The following is a 20,968-nucleotide window of genomic DNA, read 5'->3' as shown; positions in this document are numbered from 1 at the left end:
ATATATATATATATATATATATACACATATGCCATAACATAATACATATATATATATATATATATATATATGGCATATAAATATATATGTGCCATAACACCAAAAGCTGGCTAGACCATGAGGGCTCTGGTCATAAATGGATTATTGGATTAATCCTCATAGAATGGATTAATGTTATTATCACAGGAGTAGATTCCTTATTAAAGGAATGAGTCTGGACGTCTGTTGCACGCTCTCTCTCTCCCATGTGATGCCTTCTGCCAGGTTATAGCGCAGCAAGATGGCCCTCACCAGGTGCTGGCCCCTCAATCGTAGACCTTCCATCTTCTAAAACTGTGAGCCAGTAAGTGTCTATTATAAATTACCCAGTTGGTTGTATTCTGTTACAGCAGCACAAAATGAACTAAGAGATATGGAATGGTTCATCCAAAATCTTACTAAATCCTAGATAATTTTCAGATGTTCACTACATTATAGTCTGAAAATCATTCGCAAAGATCTGACCTTTGAGGTTCATCATTTTGGGTTCAGTCTTTGCCAAGTAATACTGGTTTAGTGTGGCTTAAACTTTTGTTTTTAATGCTCTAGATTCTTGTGTTTTGTTTTCCTTCATTTTATTCTTTCCTTTGCAAATCACATTTTTTCCTTCAGTGTAAAAAGCTATGTCTTTTGTGCAGAATGCAAAAATTTTTATCACAGAACGTCATATGTCTAGTAATGTTATTCAAACAAAATGACTTCCTCAAAGAATTGTTCAACGTTTCTTTGGGAGGTACCATCTGATAACCCCAGACATTTTGCTGTTCATTGACCTTTCTCACCTAGATGCCCTCTGAGTGAATTACCTGCCTCTCCTTGAAAAGATGATCTTCCTCTCATTGTGCTTCTTCCTGTCTGCTTGCTCTTTCATTTATTCATTAAAGTATTTATGAGTGCCCACAAGATGCCAAGCACTATTCTAGGTACTGGGAGTACCTAGATCACAATAGACTTAGTCCTTAGACTATCCTTATTCAAATGAGGACCACAGACCATGACCAGTCCCAGGTGCTGAGCTGTGGAGACCCCGCTGCCTAACGGCAGAATTTGCTGGCATATTCTTTTATCTATACTTCATATTAAATTGGCAATAGGAAGTGTTGCTAAGGGAGTGAAAAGAAGCCACTTGTGATTCAGAGCAAAGATAGTTGTGTTCCACTGAATTCATCTGGAATTCTGGCAAGCAAGCTCCTTGTTCACAGCATATGAATTAAGTGAATTAATTGTTTTCTGTCTTTATTTTCTTACCACAAAATGGGAATAAAAATATTCCCGTAATTTCTTCAATCAAAAATCATGGAGAAGATTCTGCGCATGGGACAGGTGCTCTCAGGTGATGAGTGGCCTGTCTCCTTGGCATCTCCCAGGGGGATACCACATGTTGGACACAAAACGGGGATTTGTTAACTGCATTGAATGCATGGACCCAGCCTAATGGAGGCGACATTGTGCTAGAGCGTCACCGCTGTAAGAGCCAAGGCCTGGTCTGGTCTTATCTGTAGCTGTGTCCACAGCACTGACAGTGTAGCCCAGTGCACAGCGGCCACTCAGCACATGTGCATTGAATGAGTGAAATGCAGACCCTTATACAAAACAACAGAGGAACCCCCAGAGAACAACTGGAAGATGGGGAAAAGTGACCTCTTCTGACTAGACAGGGAATCTTCACCAATCCAGTCTGGCTCAGAAGGATGTCTAGGATTGGGGACTGGCTCTCCAAGACTGTGTTCTGAGGGAAAGAAACAGTCTGGGCTCAGGCAGGGATGTGGAAAAGAACACAGAGTGTTCCCTGGGGAACATGGCAGGAGAGAAGGTGGGAAAACATACCAGAAAACGAGGTACTTGAACTCTGCTGGGGTCAGGGACTTATGCCTGTGGGAACTGGACACCAAGGAGGGTTTTCAGCAAGTGAAGGACATTTACAGATGTGTGTCCTAGAAAGATTATTCTGACGGTGAGCTGAGACTCCATGTAAAAAAACAAAATCTGGTGCAGTGCTCCCATTGAGAGGTGTTGAGTCCTCGAGCCAGGTAGGAACAGTGGGGAGAGGACAGGTAAAAGAGACATGGGTTGTGGGAAAGTAGGACATGTGGGGCAAAGTTGAAGATGCCCATGAAACTTCAGTCTTGAACAACTGTGGGAGCAGAAGCACTGCTACCCTTCCATCCCTCCTCTGCTCCTCAGGGAGACAGGTGCTCCCTGGCCAGCCTACCCAACCACGTGTCATCCTCTATCCCTCTGCCCAATTTTTGTTTAATTCGCAGCACGATTCACTACCTAACATGATGTACGCGTTGGTTTAGTCTGTCTTCCCCACTGAAATAAGGGTGGGACTTGGTTTGTGGTGTTGTAGGTGCTCCCTGAGCCTAGAATCATGGAGGGCACCTTGTAGACACACATACGTATTTCGATGAATAAATGAAGGAACAAACACAGGTGAGGTACAGTGAGAGGAAGCGCAGATTTTCAGGGAAAGGTAGTTCACTTTCAGCCCTCCTGATTCTTAGATATCCACCGGGCGCACAGGTGAGAGAGGCTGATACACAGCTGCACGTCTGGAGTTTTGGAGACAGGCCAGAGTTGAGATAGATTTGGAGGCCGTTTTAAGTGCTGGGAGAGGAGGAGGAGACAGTGGAAGAGACCAAGGCAGATGAGTTAGAGAAGCAGGAGGCCGGGGGTAGAGAGCTGAGGACAAGAGGCAAAAACCCAGCTTACAAGGCCTGAGTAGCATCACACAGCTGGAAGACGGCAGTGCCAAGGTTTGCATTCAGGTCTACCTGACTCCAAATAGAAAATTAAAGCACCGGCCTAAAAGATGGTTGTGAGACCACGCACATCATATGCCTAGGAGAGTGTGCAGCATCACGTGCTCAGCAGTAAATGCACACAACATGTATTGTCAGTGATGGCTATTTCCACTGCTGAAGTTATTATCAAGGAGTTTTGCAAAGTCATGTAGAATGATGTCTGAAAGCCATTTGATTTGGCAAGAGGGAGTGCATTAGTGAGGCTGGCCAGAATAATACCGGTGGAATGGTGGGGACAGAGGCCAGTTTGCAGTGGGTAGAAGGGTGGGTAGAAGTAGAGAAAGCTAGTATAAGAAGTAAAGACTTGCTTCCAGATCTTCACTGAGAAGGCAGGGAGAAAGAGGGTGGGAACACCAGGTGAGCCAGGGCAGGAGAAGGCATTTAGTTTGTGCAGTGGCATCACTGGGTCTGCTGCTGCCTCTTCTTGGTCGGGGGCTAAGACTGTCCCCTCACTCCCTTGCCCTCACACAGGCTGTTGAAGCCGCCCCTGTCTGTTAGGGGAATGCCCAAGTTCCAGAATAAATGTCCCTAGGTAACTGGAGGAGGGGCCACATCTGGTGACTTCTCACCGCTCTTTCCACTCGTGGCATGGCCCTCCGTAGTGGAAGATTTTGAATGTTATTTTCTTACAACAATACTTCTCCTTTCCATGTGTGATACATTCTGAGATTTCAAAACACCTTATTATCACACCCCACAGATTGGATTTTGTAACAGGACTCAACCTTGAGCATACAAAGCTCCAGGTTTCAAGGCCTTCTGAGATTCTGGGGTGAAAAATACACCATAGATGCAAGTCATTTTTACTTATTTATCTGTAAATATAGTCTCATTTTAAATTCTTTCAGCAAAGGCCAAAGCTTTTGATGGATGTGTATAAAGTGGAGTGAAAGAGCCCCTCTGTTAATCATTAAGCATCCCCATGAGCTGACTGACAACAAGCAGCAAAATGGGCATGAGACCAATTGGAGTGTGCTGCCCACGTGTGTCCAGAGGGCTGTGTCCACTGCATTTGGGGTTGGCTGCCCATGTGTGTCCGGAGGGCTGTGTCCACTGCGTTTGGGGTAGGCCTCCTGCGTGTGTCCGGAGGGCTGTGTCCACTGCGTTTGGGGTAGGCTTCCTGCGTGTGTCCGGAGGGCTGTGTCTACTGTGTTTGGGGTAGGCTGCCCACGTGTGTCCGGAGGGCTGTGTCCACTGCGTTTGGGGTAGGCTGCCCACGTGTATCCAGAGGGCTGTGGCCACTGCATCCAGCCTGCTCCAGGGCGTGTTATGGAATCTGGACGGACAGGGCTTTCTGATACCCTCATCTGGAGCAGGGTTGGCACCCAGCATAGCTGCCTCACTGATTCCTAAACTTGGAGCAGTTTCATGATTTTTCTGTCGGTAAGAACCAGAGGTGGGAAGGAGACACAGCAACAACTGCCGTGTCCAGGGAGCCTGTGCCTGCTTTTTATGCTCCAGGTTCCATGGGCAGTTCCTGGCTGGCCCCAGATCAGACCTAAAATGAGGGCCATTATTCCCACCTGCTCTGCCTGGCATCCTGCCCTGGGCACATTCCATGCTTGACTGTGTAATGGTTTCCACCTATTTCCATAATCCACTGGCGTCGTGGTGTCCCTGGAGGCAGGTGCTTGCCTCACTGACTACATAATGAAAGGAGAAATCTTAAGTCTGAAATTTTAAATTCCCTTTGAAAACTCCCCTCCCTAGCACCCCTCATGTTACCATGATTGCAGATTTCACCCTCACTGGCCAGCCCAGAGCCCTCAGAGCTGAACAATAGGGGAAGTTGCTGGAGGGCATCTGTGAATTATAATTAATCCTCCCTGGGAGCCTGGTCTAGGGCAGCCCAGCTGTGCTGTCCTCCAACATTTCCTGAATAAATAAGGATTGTTCTCCAGGGCAAATCCTTTGGCCCAGAAAGATCAAAAAGGCCCTCTCACCCATAACCTTAGCTGCTCTGGAAAATTTGGAGGTAGAAAATATTTTGAGCTGAAAACAGCCGTAAAGGAGGCCATGGAAAGTTACCCACACCACTGGCTGCTCATGTTTCCTTCCCAAAGCTGTGGCTGGCAAGGAAGCTGGAACCTATGGCCTTCAGGGATGGGGAATTGAGTGCTCTGCTCCAGGAGAAACAGCGTTAGGGAAATGCACATAGGGAGGCAGGTATGGGTAAGGCTGGATGAGGTGGAATTGGGAGAAGGAAGAGAAGAGAGATCATTCGTAGTCGAGAATATTCTGTTGGATTAGACTTTGACACTATACATGCAGGAGGATGTTAGCTGGGCAGATGGAGGAAAATATCTTTCAGTTACATAAAATAAAGGCAGAATATATACCGTTGTTATCTGTGTCCCAGATAGTAAATGAACCAGTTGTCGTTCTTGCATTGTAACCTTTTTTTTTTTTTTTTTTTTTTTTGCAGTCCACAAGATTTCTCTTTGAAGGGAAGTGGGAGGCATCACACCCTAACTAAGTATCAGCCTTTCTAATTCCACTAGTAAAAACTTCTGTCTGTTCTGCTGATATTCAGGTCTGTTGGGAAGACTAGCTCCCTAGCGGCTATGAACTGTTCTCCAGTGGAACAAGATCTGCTGGTGTTGAAACAGGAAAATTTCCCTGACCCCTTCGTGGGACTCGTGAAAAGGGTGTCCCTCTCAGGAGGGGCTGTGGGTGCAGGGGCCAGGACAAGTACTTCTGGATGCAGGCAGGAGCAGAACTCTGTGTGGCTCCAAGGTAGCATCTTGGGAGCCACCTGTGACCCCTGGAGCCCCAGAGGGCATGTGTTACACTGCTCCTTTAGTTTTACTGTCTGCAGATAGCTAAGTGTTTAACTGTTCAGTGTGACCGCCCTCTGTATCCCTAGCTCTTGTTTGGCATCCAAGAAGAATCAGATCACACGAACAAATTGAAGATGGTAAATGTGGGGGATTTTAGTGCTGATGAAAGTGACTCTCAGCAGGATGAAGAGCTAGAAAGGGGATGGAGTGCGAAGTTGGTCTTCCATTGGGGTTCAGCGACACCCACCAGACTCTTCTCTGAGGTCCCACCATCAAGCCATTCCTCTGAAGTCAAGTTGCTTCTCAGCAACATAAGGCTGCCTCTTCTCTTTTCTCATTCTCCACTGCTCTGCTGCTAGTGGAGCCTGGGTTTTGATGGGTACAGGATGGGGGGCAGTGCGGGCCAGGGTGATTTTGGAAAAGGCAGTATTTGAGCAGCAAAACAGGAATGCATGTTCTCACTTGGAGAAGGGTCCCTTACCAGGACCGCCCTCCCACCCTTTTCTACCCAGTATTTCCCTGCCTCCTGTCCATATCAATGGGCAGGAAGTTAACAGGACTGGGGTGTGCACTGGTGATGTTGCCATCACACAGAAATGAGTGCACATTTAGACCATGCTGTCCTCAGACAGCACCACAGTGACAGTTTAGCATCTGGAAGCGGGACCCTGATGGGCCTCTAGGGGTGTGGCCAGAGTGAAGCTGAAATCCCAGAGGGAATGAGAGGATGACAAAGAGAAAATGAAGCCTTTTGCTACTGTGCCATGCTTAGCTGGGTTTAAGAAGAGCATCCTGCTCAGAAACACCAGTCACTGGAGAAAACTGAAAGAAGGGGAAAATATCCCCAAACTCTGTTTTCTAAAAAGTCTTCTGTCTAGTGTCCTGATGTTCAGGAGTGGGAAGGTGGATGTCAACTCTGAGGATCCCTGAGGTGACAAAAACTGCAACCAGCTAAAGGCACCCTCCTCGCTGGAGATTTCGGCTGGGCAGACACCAGCGCTCTCCTGCCTCTATGCTTGTCCTTGTTCCGAGCCATGCATTATACCCAAGCACCCTAAACAGGTTTGGGGACGGTTTTAGCCTCCCTGTCTGGAGGAAGAAAACGGAGTGTAGAGGGTTTAGCAGGGGCAACCCAGGAAGCAGAATCCAATTCATTCAGTACAAGTGAAGAAACGTTAATGAAGGAACTCTTTGTAGAGGTGAAGGTCAGTCTAAGGCAGTCCATGGGATATTGCAGGACACCAGGACAAGCAATAGCCCGAAGTTATTATCACCCCCAGACGCAAAGAGGCAAGGGAAAGAAAGAGCGTTCCTGGAGTTCTAGAGAGACAGAGCGGGGAGTAGATAGGACACTGTGCCCCGGCCTCCTGCCTTCCGAGCTTGGCCCCTGCCTCAAGACTGCCAACTAGGGAGACAGGGTGGTGTGTTCCCTGGAGGCCAGCCTCTGGGAGCACAGAGTAGGGCAGGGAAGGGGTGAAAGCAAGGGGGACACATGGGTCAGGGCGGAATAGCCAGCCCAGAGAAGTGGACGTCTTGAAAAGTTTTCTTAAAGACTCAGAATTTATTTGCACATGACAGTCTTGTGTGAGATGTTTGTGTAAAGTAAGTAGCTGGTAGTGGTTCATACCTCAGGCAGTGAAATGAAAGTGGATCCCAAGTGTGGCTTTTGTTCATCTCCAGAGTAGCGGGAGATGACTGTCAGGAATGCCGAATTACAAAACCCAAATTTTGGTGACTTTCAGATTTAAGTACGTAACACACTTCAAATTTGTCTCTCTGCTTTTTTTTTTTCCTAAAAGAGCAATAAGGGAATATTCCCTGAGATGATGTTGCAGGATTGCTTTCAGGATAGGGAAATAGTTTGGGATTTTTTCTTTTTCTTTTTGAAATATAGTATACATTTATTAGATTCCTTTGCTGCTACAAAAAAGAAGAGAGAAAAAACATGCAAGTTTATCTTTTCATCAAAGCCCTCGAAGTAGCTGTTGTTTAAATTTTGACTGGAGGTTTTGCTTTCAGGATGATTAATTGTTCTCCACAGCCTGGTGCTGCCCTGGGGTCCGGGAGGGGAGGGAATGTTTCCTGGATCTGCCTGTGGAATTGTTTCTTGTACGTCTTAGCCATTCACAGGGCACAAAGCGCCACCAGCTGGGATGAGGCTGAGGCCAAACCCCTCACCAGGCCTGTATGAGGCTCAGGAAGCAGCACCTGGAGAGCAAAGTGGAAGCTGCACTGTTTTGGGATGCGTGTTACTTGCAGTGTGTTTTCTAGAGTTATACTACCCTGAGGAGGCTGGGGAAAAGCTCACAAGGCATTCCTCTACATCCCTTTGGTTTTTAAAGCAAGGCTAAGCGCCCAAGACTGCTGGAAGGGAAGGGATAAAGACTCCCTTAAGCCTTAGCTGCCTGGCTGCTTTTTCATGAGCCCCCACCCAGATGTGCTAGACTTGAGAGTAGCTCGCAAGGAGATCCCACTTCATCTTCAGGGCTAAGGCAGGAAATTCCACTTAGAGCTTCACTTCTTTGGCTCAATATTTGCTTTCTGTTAAAGTGCAAATGTCCTGGGAAGGAAAGCACACTGAGGCCTTCCAATTCATTTACCATGGGTCACTCGCACCACACCATGGAGAGGCTGGGCAGGAGTTTGCCATTCCTGATTTCTACTTTCCTGTGAGGTCTTTTCTCATTCTCTCTCCAGTTTATTTTTCAAAGGGATGCAGAGTCTGTATACTTTCTTAGTGGATGAAATCCCTCTATATGTAAATAGGGGGAGTGGGGGAGTGAGTTCCCAAATGCTGCAGGTTAGCCCTGTCCTGTTCACCAAGGTTTTAAAGGGAGTTGAATTATCCACAGAGACAGTTTGCAAATGTCCCAGTCTTATAATTAGGTGTCCTAGAGAGGGGAAAGGTCAGCACCTGTCTAACCCTACACACGTTCCTTTGATTAGAGCAATCACAGACTTTATGTGGCCTTAAGGACAAACGTGAACAGAGAAGCCTGTTGCAGCTGCTGTTAGAATTTGGGGATTGTATGTGCTGGAGTTCAATGATTTAGGTCAGGAAAAGTATTTAGAAGTGGATTTTTTTAAACAAGATTTTGAGCCAAGGACTAGATCTAGTTAAATTGTAGGAATGTGTTCTGTACCCAGTTTAGAAGTATGCAGCTTGTTAAATGGAAAGTTTAAAGCATCAAACATTTAGTAATTTCACTGTCTCCACCAACATGTCCAAGAGCATGACCTTGAAATTAAGTCATGAAATGAAAGGGGGGTGGAACAATTTGGAGCCCTAGTCTATATCACGTGAGATTGAATCTGGCAAGGAAGTGAATTGGATTATCTGAATTTTGTAGACAAGGCTAAATCAAATTACTTAGCACACAGCATCCCTCCTGCTGGTATCATTGCTCATGGCACTTCCTTACTGAAACTGGTATGTGGCTATTCTTGTGTGTCTAAGTCTAAACATATGTTGTCTTATTTATTTAAGAGCTAACCTTTCCTGCTCTCTGTTTCCTCTGACTTTCATCACCCATGGGTTTCTTTTGAAACCTCAGTAGTTTGCATGTATTTTTGTGCATGTATAGGTGAGGAATGGCAGAAAGGAAATGGAGTTGGGAGATGTTATTTGAGGTGAACTATACTGCACCCCTGAAGTCTTTGGCAAAATTCAAAACCAGCAGGATGTCATCTTTCTGGAACAAATTTGTCAATATTCTGGCTGAAGGGATGGCAACTCTAGCTGCCCTGGTGAGATGTGTGTTTTCATCCTGGGAAGCCCATGTTCTATTTCTATGGGATGAACCATTATATTGAAGCTGGTCGTTGTTCTTCATCTGTGGTGCAGTTCAAAACGGACTGTGCCATGGTGCAAATGAATCCTCAGATAGGCCATCGTGAATAGTTCCCTCCATAATCCCATGCCGTGCAATTAACCAGAAATGAATTCTTGCCAATAATATTAATAGTTGGAAACAAAGCAGAGTAAACATGTTACTTTTTTTTTTTTTTTTTGAGATGGAGTCTCACTCTCTCACCCTAACTGGAGTGCAGTGGCGTGACCTTTGCTCACTGAAACTTGGCTTCCCAGGCTTAAGCGATTCTTGTGCCTTGGCCTCTTGAATAGCTGGGATTATAGGTGCATGCCACCACACCCAGCTAATTTTTTGTATTTTTAGTAGAGACAGGGTTTTGCTGGTCTCAAACTCCTGGCCTTGAGGGATTCACTCATCTCGGCCATATGAAGTGCTGGGATTACAGGCCTGAGACCGCACACGACCAACATGAATTACTTTTACAAACTCCTTTATTATCTGTTCTTGTCCTTCCCAGTGAACTTATAGGTGTATGAATGACTTGAAGGGGAATGATACTTGTAACCATTTAGAAAGACATTCTTAAGTGGCATTTGCAATGTTAAGAATGAATGCCGTAGCATTGCTACCATTCATTGTCGCGCATGCAGGGGGAAGCTCTTCACAGAGTGAATGGCTATTCTCTATCAGATGAATTGGGATGTGAGTGACAGCTATAGAAAAACAGATTTATACCTTTAAATCCATTCTGAAAATGTAGAAAGCAATCTCTTCAGTTAGCTTCTGGCTAAGACATTGAGAGAATCAATATTTGGAAGCTAGAAATAAAAGAGAGCTAGTTAAATAAATTATGTGACTCTACTCATTCAGAATTTTTAAAAGGAACTTTAAATGTATCTAGGCGTAGGTCCTAAGAAATGACTTATCATACTAATGAAATCTAAAGGGGAGAAATGCTTTCCTGGAATCGATGAGACATCTTTGTGGAATCATAGGTTTTTATTCATCTGGAGACAGAGTGACTGTCTTGTGGTCTCAGTGACCCAAGTATCTTCCCAGCCAGTTGGTCTTTGACATGAACACTGGCGACCTGAAGCAAGGTGGCTTTTCCATAAAGGCTTTAAACTTTATGGAAAAGTGAGGTTTTTAAGTAACAGTTGATCTAGCGTGGCAGGCTCCAGATTCTCAAGACTCTGCATTCCATCCATTATTAGAACACTTTACACAGTCTTCCCCTGAAGAGATGACCGTAGGAAGCTGTGCTGTGGGCATCCCACTGGAGCATGAAGATGGAAACTGTGCTACTCACCTTCTCACTTCTGGCTGGGGCATTTTGCTCATCTTGTGGGAATTGCCAGCAAGGATAGTAGGCTTGCATCCTGGCCTTCTACATATATCCTAACAGTTTCTCCAAGAGTGCAGATTTAGACCCTGCTGTACAGAAATAGGGAACTAGGGAGTGTTAGAGATTATTTAGTTTGTTCCCTTTCTTTGCCTATGCAGAAACTGAGGCCCAAGAAGGTTAAACGTTTGCCCAGAGTCACACAGCTAGATGTGTTTATCCTGCCTCCTAGTCCAACTCCTTCCTTTGAGGTCATTTCAGACCACAGTAAGCCATTCTGAATCTCACACTAGAAGGAGTGCTTAGGTTTCTCCTCTGGGTGAAAGCCCAGGAATAAGCAGGTAACATTCACCATCCAACAGTGATGGTGAATTCTCTCTGATATACTGATTGCCTCAGCAAATGTGCAAATTCCATGAGTAGGGAGGGACCCAAGCAAAATCTAGCTAAATGTGAGCATTGTAAACAAGAGTAGTGTTCACCATACATTTTTGCCCATGACTGCAGAGGCTACAAGCAATGAAGCTCTGAAGACTTGCCACGGTCCCTGTAAGAAACCTTAACCCCTCAGCTTATTAATTCTCCACTTCTGAGGACCTGGATCTAAGTTTTCATCTCTGAGGTTATAAACCATATTCCCACTTATTTTTGAACCTAAAAATCATCTCCAAACAGGTCCAAATGATAGATGGCTACAACAGAACCCAGTCATATCAGGGCACCATGGAAATGAGCCCACTTATTTCCAGAACCCAAATTGTATTGAACATAAATAATGACCCAAGAGCAAGTGGTTTTCAGACTGCCTGAAATTATTTAAATTTTTATAGTCAGCTACCTCATAAATTAGAGAGTTTCTTAAGAGGAGGCCTGCAAATGAACTCATAAATTATGCATTGAATATTTTATTTATGATATAATTATAGTATGGCAAATACATAGGTGTAGCTATATCACTGCAAAAAGGTGGCATCACAATGTCTGGCAAACACTTTATATTGGGACTTAGTGTCATGGAGAAGAGGAGCATATGATGGTCTGAAAAGAGGAGACACTTGAGAATTATTTTGCTAATTGGGATGGAGGGCTAATTTATTTAAGACACTCAAGAATTATAATAAGTTTATGGTTAAGAAAGAAAAAAAAAATGAGTAAAAATCTAGGATGGAAAATCCCCAGTTTCAGCAGTGTAGCAACTTGGAGAAAAAGGTCTATGTGGTTTATCTTTTGATTTATAGATGCATTTGGAAGCTCCTGTACTTGCTCAGTCATTCAGTCCACTACAGTATGCAGAATATTGTGAGTAGTTATGTAGAGCAAACCAAAAACATTTTTACCTTAAAAAAAAAAAGATTTGTAGAAGTACAATTCGTACCTCATGAAAGTTACCTATGTCAACTCAATGACTTTTAATAAAACTGACAAGAGTTGTCAACTACCACCACAATCCAGTTTTAGAATGTTATCTTCATCCTAATAAGATCTCTCATGCCCATTTGCAGTCACTCTCTGTTCACACTCTCAGCTCCGGAGTGAGAATCAATTTGTCTCTATTTATTTGCCTTTTCTATGTATTTTATAAATAGATGGCTGGATAATATTCCATTGTATGGATATACTACATTTTGTTTATTCATTCCTCAGTTGATGGACATTTGAATTATTTCTACTTTTTTATTATTGTGAATAATGCTGATATGAATCCTCATATACAGGTCTTTTTATGGTTATAAATTTTCATTTCTCTTGATGAGGTATCTAATACTGTAGTAATATTTCAGATCATGTGTTTGTTTAATTTTTTAAGAAACTGCCAAACTTTGTTCCAAAGTGTCAAAAATCAATTGACTATAAATATAAGGATTCATTTCTGGACTCAATACTATTTCACCAACCCATATGACTACCCTATGTCAGTACCACAATTTCTTGATGACAGTAGGTATAGTAAGTTTCAAAAGAAAAAAAACAAGTCCTCTAAATTTGTTTTTTTTTTCAAAACTTTTTTCGGTCTTCTGGGCCCTCTACATTTACATATGTAAATTTTAGATTCAACTTGTCAATTTCTGCAATAACAACAAAAAGAAAATCCAAAAACAAGCAAACAAAAAACTTGCTGGTATTTTAATATAAATTATAATGTCTATATATCAGTTTGGGGAAAAAATGGCTATCTTAATAATATCAAGTCTTCCAATCCATGAACATGGTATGTCACTTTATTAGATTTTCAATTTCTCTCAATTACTTTTTTTTAGTTTCAAATGTATAAATCTTCCACTTATTTTGATAATTTTATTCCTAAATACTTTTTTGATGCTATTATAAATAAAATATTTTCTTAATTTTTTTTTTTCAGAGTATTCAGTACTAATACATAGAAATACAGTTGATTTTTTTTTGGTACATTTATCTTGTAACATGACATCTTGATGAACTTGTTAATTAATTCTAGTAGCTTTTGGGTGAATTCCCTAGAGTTTTCAAATATAGAATCATGTCATTTACAAATAAAGACAGTTTTATTTTTTCCATTCTGGAGACATTTATTTATTTATTTATGCCTGATAATACTGGCTAGAACCTCAAATACAATGTTGAATAGAAGTGGTGAGAGTGCCTTACTTTGTTTCTGATCTTAAGGGTAAGTCATCTAGTTTTTCTAAACTGGGTATCATGTTTACTGTAGGCTTTTCATAGATGTCTTTCCTCAAATTGAGAATGTTTTCTTCTGTTCCTGGTTTGTTGAGTTTTTATCATAAAAGGGTGTTGGATTTTGTCAAATACTCTTTCTCCATGCATTGAAACAACCATGTGGTTTTATCCTTTATCCTATTAACATGGTATATTACATTAATTGTTATCTTTTGTTCTATTAATATGAGTGTTAAACCAGTGTTGCATTCCTGGGACAAATCCAACTTGGCCGTGGAGTATAATCCTTCTTATATGTTATTGGATTTATTTGCTATATTTTCTTATGGATTTTGCATCTACATTCATGGGGAATATAGGTCTGTGGTGTCCTTTTCTTGTGATATATTTGTCTGGTTTGGTGTTGGGTTTTCTATATCAAAGATCTTTCCAGTCCTTTCTACTTCCCTATGGCTTCTCTTTTCAGTTCTCCAACCAGAAATCTGGGATTATTAATGTATACCCAGCTCAGTGTTTTCTATTTATTGTGTCTGCATCCGAAGCCAGAGGGTGGAGAGTGAAAGGGAGAGAGAGAGAGAGAGAACAATGGGATTGCACTCCACCTTCTCGAAATCACCATGCTGCTAATCAGACAGGAAGATTATCCTCCTTCAGAGTTTTGGACTCCCAACATTGCTGCACTGCCACACAATTGCTTGGGGACTGAGGCGTGAGAATGGAGAATAAAAAGAGAGGACAATTTTTCTTTCTGAGTGTTAGAATTTCCTTTTCCCATTTATTAATCTAGAACTCTAGGATTCTTCTAGCGCTCTCTCTATCTGGACCCTTGTACCTACTTCTGGCTTTTGAACCAGGCCAGGAGACACTAGAGGGAATAAATGGTAGATCTACCACTAGCTTGGTGGTACTTTGAATTCTTGTCTTCTTTCCCAAACTTTTTACCACTACATGTTTGCTTTTCAGAATTCTTAAATAGATTTTACTTAGAACTCAAGCTCTTTCTCTGCTATTTCATTTTTCTAGTAATTTAAATATATTTTACAAGAACATTTGTCCTCAAATTGATTGGGAATTAAAAATGATGACTATTTTGGATGATGGAATGAAGGCTATGGGGGATTTTGGAGAGATTAATAGGGATTGGATATTTCTGTTAATGGTCAGTCATCAAGCATAAAGAAATGGAACTTTAGAGTTGGACTTGACAAGTCAAAATGATGCTACTGGTTTCTGCATGTAGTAGACATAGCCATTGACATTCACTCCACCTTTGATTCATGTAGTGCCATTTGGAAATAACAAAGCAATATGTTCCTTCTTTTTCTGAAATTTCCTAAGGGTGACATCTTTCCAGAAAAATTATAACTGAGCTGGTTTTTGAAGAAATTATCTGTAACAGGAAAAGAAGCTTGTTCGTTGTTAAAGATCCCTTTTCTCTGTATTCTTCAAATTGGATACATTCTACTGTTTTATGTTAGAGTACACTGTCTCTTTTCTCTGTTGTATCAATTCTGTCATTTCTACTACTGAGTCCTTCCAGATACTATATGTTTTGCTTCTAAAATTTCCATTTGTATTTAATAGTTCCTATTTCTCTGCTGAAACAAAAAACTACCTTGCCATTTGTTTCAAGGGTATTTACCCTTTACCTCACAGACTATGGTTATAATTGCTAGTTTAAGGTCTTTATGTGACCATTCCAATATCAAATGTTCTCAATTTGGGAAGCTATTAATTGCCTTTTACTTTGAGAATTGGTCATATTTGCTTGTTTTTTTGTCCGTTGCATTTTTTATTATATAATGGACATTTTGAATATTATGTTTTAATATTCTGGATCCTGTTTAAATTCTCTGAAGGAGATTTAAATTTTTTTTTATCAGATTTGGTTAGGTTTGGACTGCAAGCTCTGCCTTACCATCTATGGGCAGTGATTTCCATGTCAGTTCAGTTTTAGAAGGCTGTGCTACTCACAGCTTAAGTCTGCGTGCATTGTTCAAGGTTCGTACTGGTAATCTGGGACTTGGACAACAGTTTACATTGTAGTTCAGCTCTCAAAGCCTTTGCTGTGCTGCTTTGAATGTTTTCTGTACATATGTATCTTAGGAGTAGTCCAGGACTTTGATTCATTCATACAGAAAATAAAGGTATTCTCTGCTCCCTCTCTTTCCTCTGTGAGATTTCCAGATTAATTATTAATTTTTATTGTAGTACATGTTTCACATATTTCCCTATTTTATTATTTATTATATTTAAATTTTTTATTCCACTGTATAAAAAAATGGTAATTTTACTCTCATCCTTCCCCTCTTTGTCTCCTGCTCCTAATATTGGATATTTACATTATCTTTTATTCTATTGGCTGCATTTGTAACATTTTATTTAATATACATAAGCCTCTACTTCTTGATCTGTCAGGATTTATAACTTCTTCAATTCCTGAGTTCATGTAGTAAAAGCTCTGGGTTTTCTTTCCCCTTTCATTCCAATATTCCAAGAGCTGCACTTAAACCTTTGTGTTGTCAATGTTGTACTCTTTCCAAAGGTTCATAGTACATGTTTAAAATTTTTCATTTAAAAGAACACAAAAAAGTATTTGTATTATTCTGATTGGATAAATATTGTTAAATACTGGGACAAGTCACAGTTCAGGACTTCCTTAAGGTCCTATGTGATATGCTGGCCAATTGAAGAATGTTAATAGCATTAAGCAAAAGGATTTCTTTACCTTTTCTCTCTCTGTATTTAAAATTATGTTACTTGTTTGAATAATTACTTTTGCATATGATATATATATATATATATATGCATTCTTGTACATATGTATGCATATATTTCTAAGATTTCTAAATCCTCTTTTTTCCTGGGAGACTTCCTGCTGTCTATGACCTATGCAGACGTGTCATTCTTACCGGAAAAGTACATTTTCAAGTAACTTCCTAAGGTAGGATGAATGGGAAGGGAAAGTTTCTACTTAGGGATATGACCAGAAATGTCTGTTTTTCCGTTTGATTGACAGTTTGCCTGGGTTTAGAATTCTGGATTGAAAGTTATTTTCTCTCAGACTTGGAAAGCTCTGCCCCACTGACTTCTAGCATTCACTGTTGCATCAACCAAAAGATATAAGGAATGAAGATAATTCATTTATTAGCCAATCTCAGCTCATGGACTTCTTTCCTCTTTGTGTGACAGTGATCATAAAGGTTTTCCTTTGTCCTGAAGAGGTGGGCTAGGATATTGGATTTCTGTAAACCACTATGTTTCAGTGCCTTGCTCTCTCTCTCAAAGTTGCTAGTGGACTTTCCTGTTGAAGGGTCCCTTTACTTCTCACTATTCCAGGAGGTCAGCAGTGCTGGTCATGGTGCTGGTGTAGTCTTTGCTCTCCAGCTTTGAGACTGTCAAAGAATTCTAGTTGTATATATAATTTTTCTTTATTTCCCTTTTCTTTACTTACTCATTCAGTTCTCCTTGTACCTTGAACTAAAGTATAAAAATTGTGGAGGGCAGAAATTGCCCTTGCCAAAATAGTAATGTTTAATTAACATAAAATAGAAAGCACTCCAAAGTATGTGTACAGTACAGGGATATTCTATAGTTCTTCTATAACGTGTTTCTCAGTAGAAAATTTCAGGTATATTAGTCTGCTTTCACATTGCCATAAAGAACTACCTGAGACTGGGTTAATTTATGAAGAAAAGAGGTTTAATTGACTCACAGTTCACAGGATGTACAGGTGGCATAACTGGGGAAGCCCCAGGAAACATATTCATGGAAGAAGGTAAAGGGGAAGCAAGCGCATCTTCACACGGCCAGAAAGAGAGAGAGTGAAAGGGGAGGTCACACACTTTCAAACAACCAGATCTTTTGGGAACTTTATCACGAGAACAGCACTAGGAGAATGGTGCTAAACCACCCCCATGATCCAACCACCTCTTACCAGGCCCCACCTCCAACATTGGAACTTACAAGTCAACATGAGATTTGGGTGGGGACACAGAGCCAAATCAATCATATCACTAGGCTACCCAGTGTTTATCATTTACACTATCTGCATTCACTTTTTGTCATCAATTATTACTGTTTTGTCTTTGTCAGCAACAGAAATTGCAAGGAAATCCAACAAAGAAAACCAAATCAAAAAGACCAGATCCCCTCAAAGGACAGAGGGTTATTGCAAGATGTGATGAAAATGGCTTTTATTTTCCAGGTAGTTTTCAAATTTCTTTTGTGAGACTTTTGTTAAATAATTTGATATTGGGGACAAGAAGTTTCAACCTGTGCTTTTGCTAGAACACTGACATGTCGTGAGCTGGCCTGAGCTATCCCACTTTTCACAGAGAAAAGAAGTGGAATATCTCAGGCCAGCTCATGAAATGAGCATATATATTTACGGCAAAAAAAGGTAGCCAGAAAAATGCATTTATTTTAATATCTCATTTTTTAGTAAACAAATTTTTATTGCCTATCTGCTGCATTGCATGTATGTAATATTTTGAAAGTATTGGTCTAATGTTATGAGCAAGCAGATGAACATTCTTGCTTTGTGGAGGTTACATCTTAAAGGAGACAGTCAAGCAATGAAATAAACAGGTAAAATATGCAGTATGTCAGATACAGTGCCGTCAAGAAAAATCAAGCCACAAATGGGGCTGAGAATGTCAGGGTGAGGGTTGTAATTCTATATTTGGTGGTTAATGAAGAGCTCCTGGGGAAGGTGACATACGAATAAGGACTTAAAGGAGGTGGGGCAAGCCATGAGACTATCTGGGAAAGAGAGTTCCATCAGAGACAACAGTAGTGCCCAGGCCTCAGACTGGAGTGCACATGCCCAGGGTAGCTGGGCCTCAGAGGTTTGCCCCAGACTCCCTGAGGGGATGTGATTCCTGAAGGAATCAGCCAGATGCAGTTCACCAGGGGGTGGAGGTATGAAGGGAGTTTCATGGATGGTGACAGTATGTGTGAAGACTTAGCAATGAAGACTATGTCTGGAGAAATAAAATAGATTCCAGCTGGATCTTAGACTGAGAAGGAAGGGTGGAAATAATAAAGCTCTTCAGAGGTAAGCATGGGGCCATGCATAAAGGGTCATGTTTAGGATTTGCACATTACGCTGAGGGCAATGAGAGCCACATTTAAAGCAGCGAGAAACACAATCACATTTGAAGTTTTATAAAGCTCTCTCCTGCTGCTGTGTGAAGAGTGGATAACATAGGGTTAGGGTGTCTCTCTGGTCCCTGGCTTAGGGCAGTGGATAGATAGTGGTACCTACAGGAGATGGTGGTACCTATAGGAGATGGTGGTGTGGACGGAAAGACAATGAGATGTATCTGGGACATGATGAATTGCAGGTGCCTAGGAGATACCCAGCTGAAGGTGTCAGAGAAGCAGTTGGAGATTTGGGTCTAGAGTCTGGAAATGGAGATTTGGGAGACATAACAACAAAGGTCACCCTCGAAAGTATGGGAAGGGTTTGTAGGGCAAAGGGAACTGGAAGAAAACCTTGAGGAAGCTCTGTTGGGCAAAAATTACATTGCAGGCCTGGCATAGTGGCTCACACTTGTAATCCCAGCACTTTGGGAGACCAAGGCTGGAAGGTCACTTGAGGCCAGGAGTTCAAGACCACCCTGGCCAACATGGTGAAACTTCATCTCTACTAAAAAAAAAAAAAAAAAAAAAAAAAACCAGCCAGGCATGATGGCATGTACCTGTGGTCCCAGCTACTCAGGAGACTGAGCCAGGAGAATCACTTGAACCTGGAAGGCAGAGGCTGCAGTGAGCTGAAACTGTGCCACTATACACCAGCCTGGGTGACAAAGTGAGACTCTTTCTAAAAAAAAAAAAATTACACTGCAGATACATAGCTGGCCTTTCATAGGCATGATCTATCTATCAACAGTTAAAAGAATAATTATTATTTAAATTTAAATGAATAATCTTTTAAGTGGGAAAAAATACTTCAGCACGATTTTTGATTTCTAGCAGGCACATATGTACAACTGACAACGAGGACAAGTTATGTGAAATGTGATAAATGTGCTTGAGAGTTGCCTGGATGAGAGTAAATATGGATCCCAGCACTTGAGATGAGAGTGTAGGCTCAGGCATGACACCTTTCTTTACAAGAAGTACTGAAAATCTTTCATTTCTCTGGGGCACAGATTTTCTAAGCGGTGATTGTAGGAGGCCACCCCTGCTTGTGAAATTTTGATTTTCTGAATTTGAGCCTTGGAGAGGGTTTTCTTGCTAAACTGACAGTCGAACGATAATGCTAAGAGCGGGGCTCGGCGCAATGGCTCACGCCTGTAATCCCAGCACTTTGGGAGGTTGAGAAGGGCAGATCACCTGAGGCCGAGAGTTCAAGACCAGCCTGACCAACATGGTGAAATCCCATCTCTACTAAAAATACAAATTAGCCGAGCGTGGTGGTGCGTGCCTGTAATCCCAGCTCCTCGGGAGGCTGAGGCAGGAGAATTGCTTGAACCCAGGAAGCAGAGGTCATAGTGAGCTGAGATCACGCCACTGCACTCTAGCCTTGGTGACAGAGTGAGACTCCATCTCCAAAAAAGAAAAAAGAAAATAAAATGAGAAAAGGGACTGGATTCTAAGTGGTTGAGTTAGGGCTTGGGGTCAGTTTGCTGGCCAGGGCCCCAGAGAAATGTGGAATGGCTCAAACTTCCACCCAGCACCATCCTTGTGTGATGAGAAAATTCTAAAGACCTACTGGGGGAGTAGAGGAGACAGGGCTAATACCATGGCTACGTGCAATGCCTGAGGCCACAACGGAAACTTCTTTTCATGTGCAATCAGAAGCAGAAAGCACATACTGTGCTCCCAATAGCCGCATGGGATCTGACCAAGTGGGAGTTTTTAATTTGCAGTGTAATTAAACTACAATAAGTCAGCTTGAAGGAAATATCTGAATTTGGGCATATTATTGGTAATTTTGATTAGCGTCTAAGTAGTGAGCTTTGACTCAGCCAAATTGAGTGACAGTGTGGGTTATCTCCATGAGCTTAGTTTTTGGGCCCTTTCTCCCCAGTCACCTGATCCTTCCTTAACTGGGAATAACTTTACTTTTATAAGGCTTTTTTTATTAAAAATTCAAACATACAGAAAAGTCGCAAGAATAATACAGTGAACCCCTGTATACTCTTTACCCAGATTTGCCAATTTTTAACATTTGGTCACATTTTATCACATATTTTATTTTATTCTCTCTCTGTGTCTCCCTCTCTCTCTGTCTCCCTCTCTCTCTCTCTCTCTCTCTCTCTCTCTCACACACACACACACACACACACACACGCACACACACCCCTTATGTTTTTAGAACTCTTAGAAATTAGGTAACATTTATCATTATTTTATCCCTTAACACATCAGTGTGTATTAAGAGTAAAAATAATCTCTCAACAAAACCACAATAAAGTTAGAAAATTCAAAAAATGTAACATTGTTATATTATATATTTTGATTTCATTAATTGTCGCAATAATGGCCTTTGTCACATTTATTTTCTCCAGTACAGGTCTCAGC

General features: G+C 41.7%; 1 protein-coding gene across 2 annotated transcripts in view; it reads left to right on the top strand.

Moving 5' to 3' along the window:
• VWA3B (von Willebrand factor A domain containing 3B) overlaps nucleotides 1-20,968 on the top strand; it is a 232,069-nt gene that overhangs the window by 191,343 nt on the left and 19,758 nt on the right. For both annotated transcript variants that reach the window (XM_037736937.1, XM_037736936.1), the window contains exon 23: nucleotides 17,531-17,642. In XM_037736937.1, coding sequence (XP_037592865.1) covers nucleotides 17,531-17,642 — 112 coding nt within the window. The remainder of the gene's footprint in view (nucleotides 1-17,530; nucleotides 17,643-20,968) is intronic.

This window comes from Cebus imitator, unplaced genomic scaffold, assembly GCF_001604975.1.
Source record: "Cebus imitator isolate Cc_AM_T3 unplaced genomic scaffold, Cebus_imitator-1.0 Scaffold31, whole genome shotgun sequence".
Classification (NCBI taxonomy): Eukaryota; Metazoa; Chordata; class Mammalia; order Primates; family Cebidae; genus Cebus; species Cebus imitator.
Note: the sequence above shows the minus strand (reverse complement) of the source record. Positions and strands in the feature narration are given on the sequence as shown.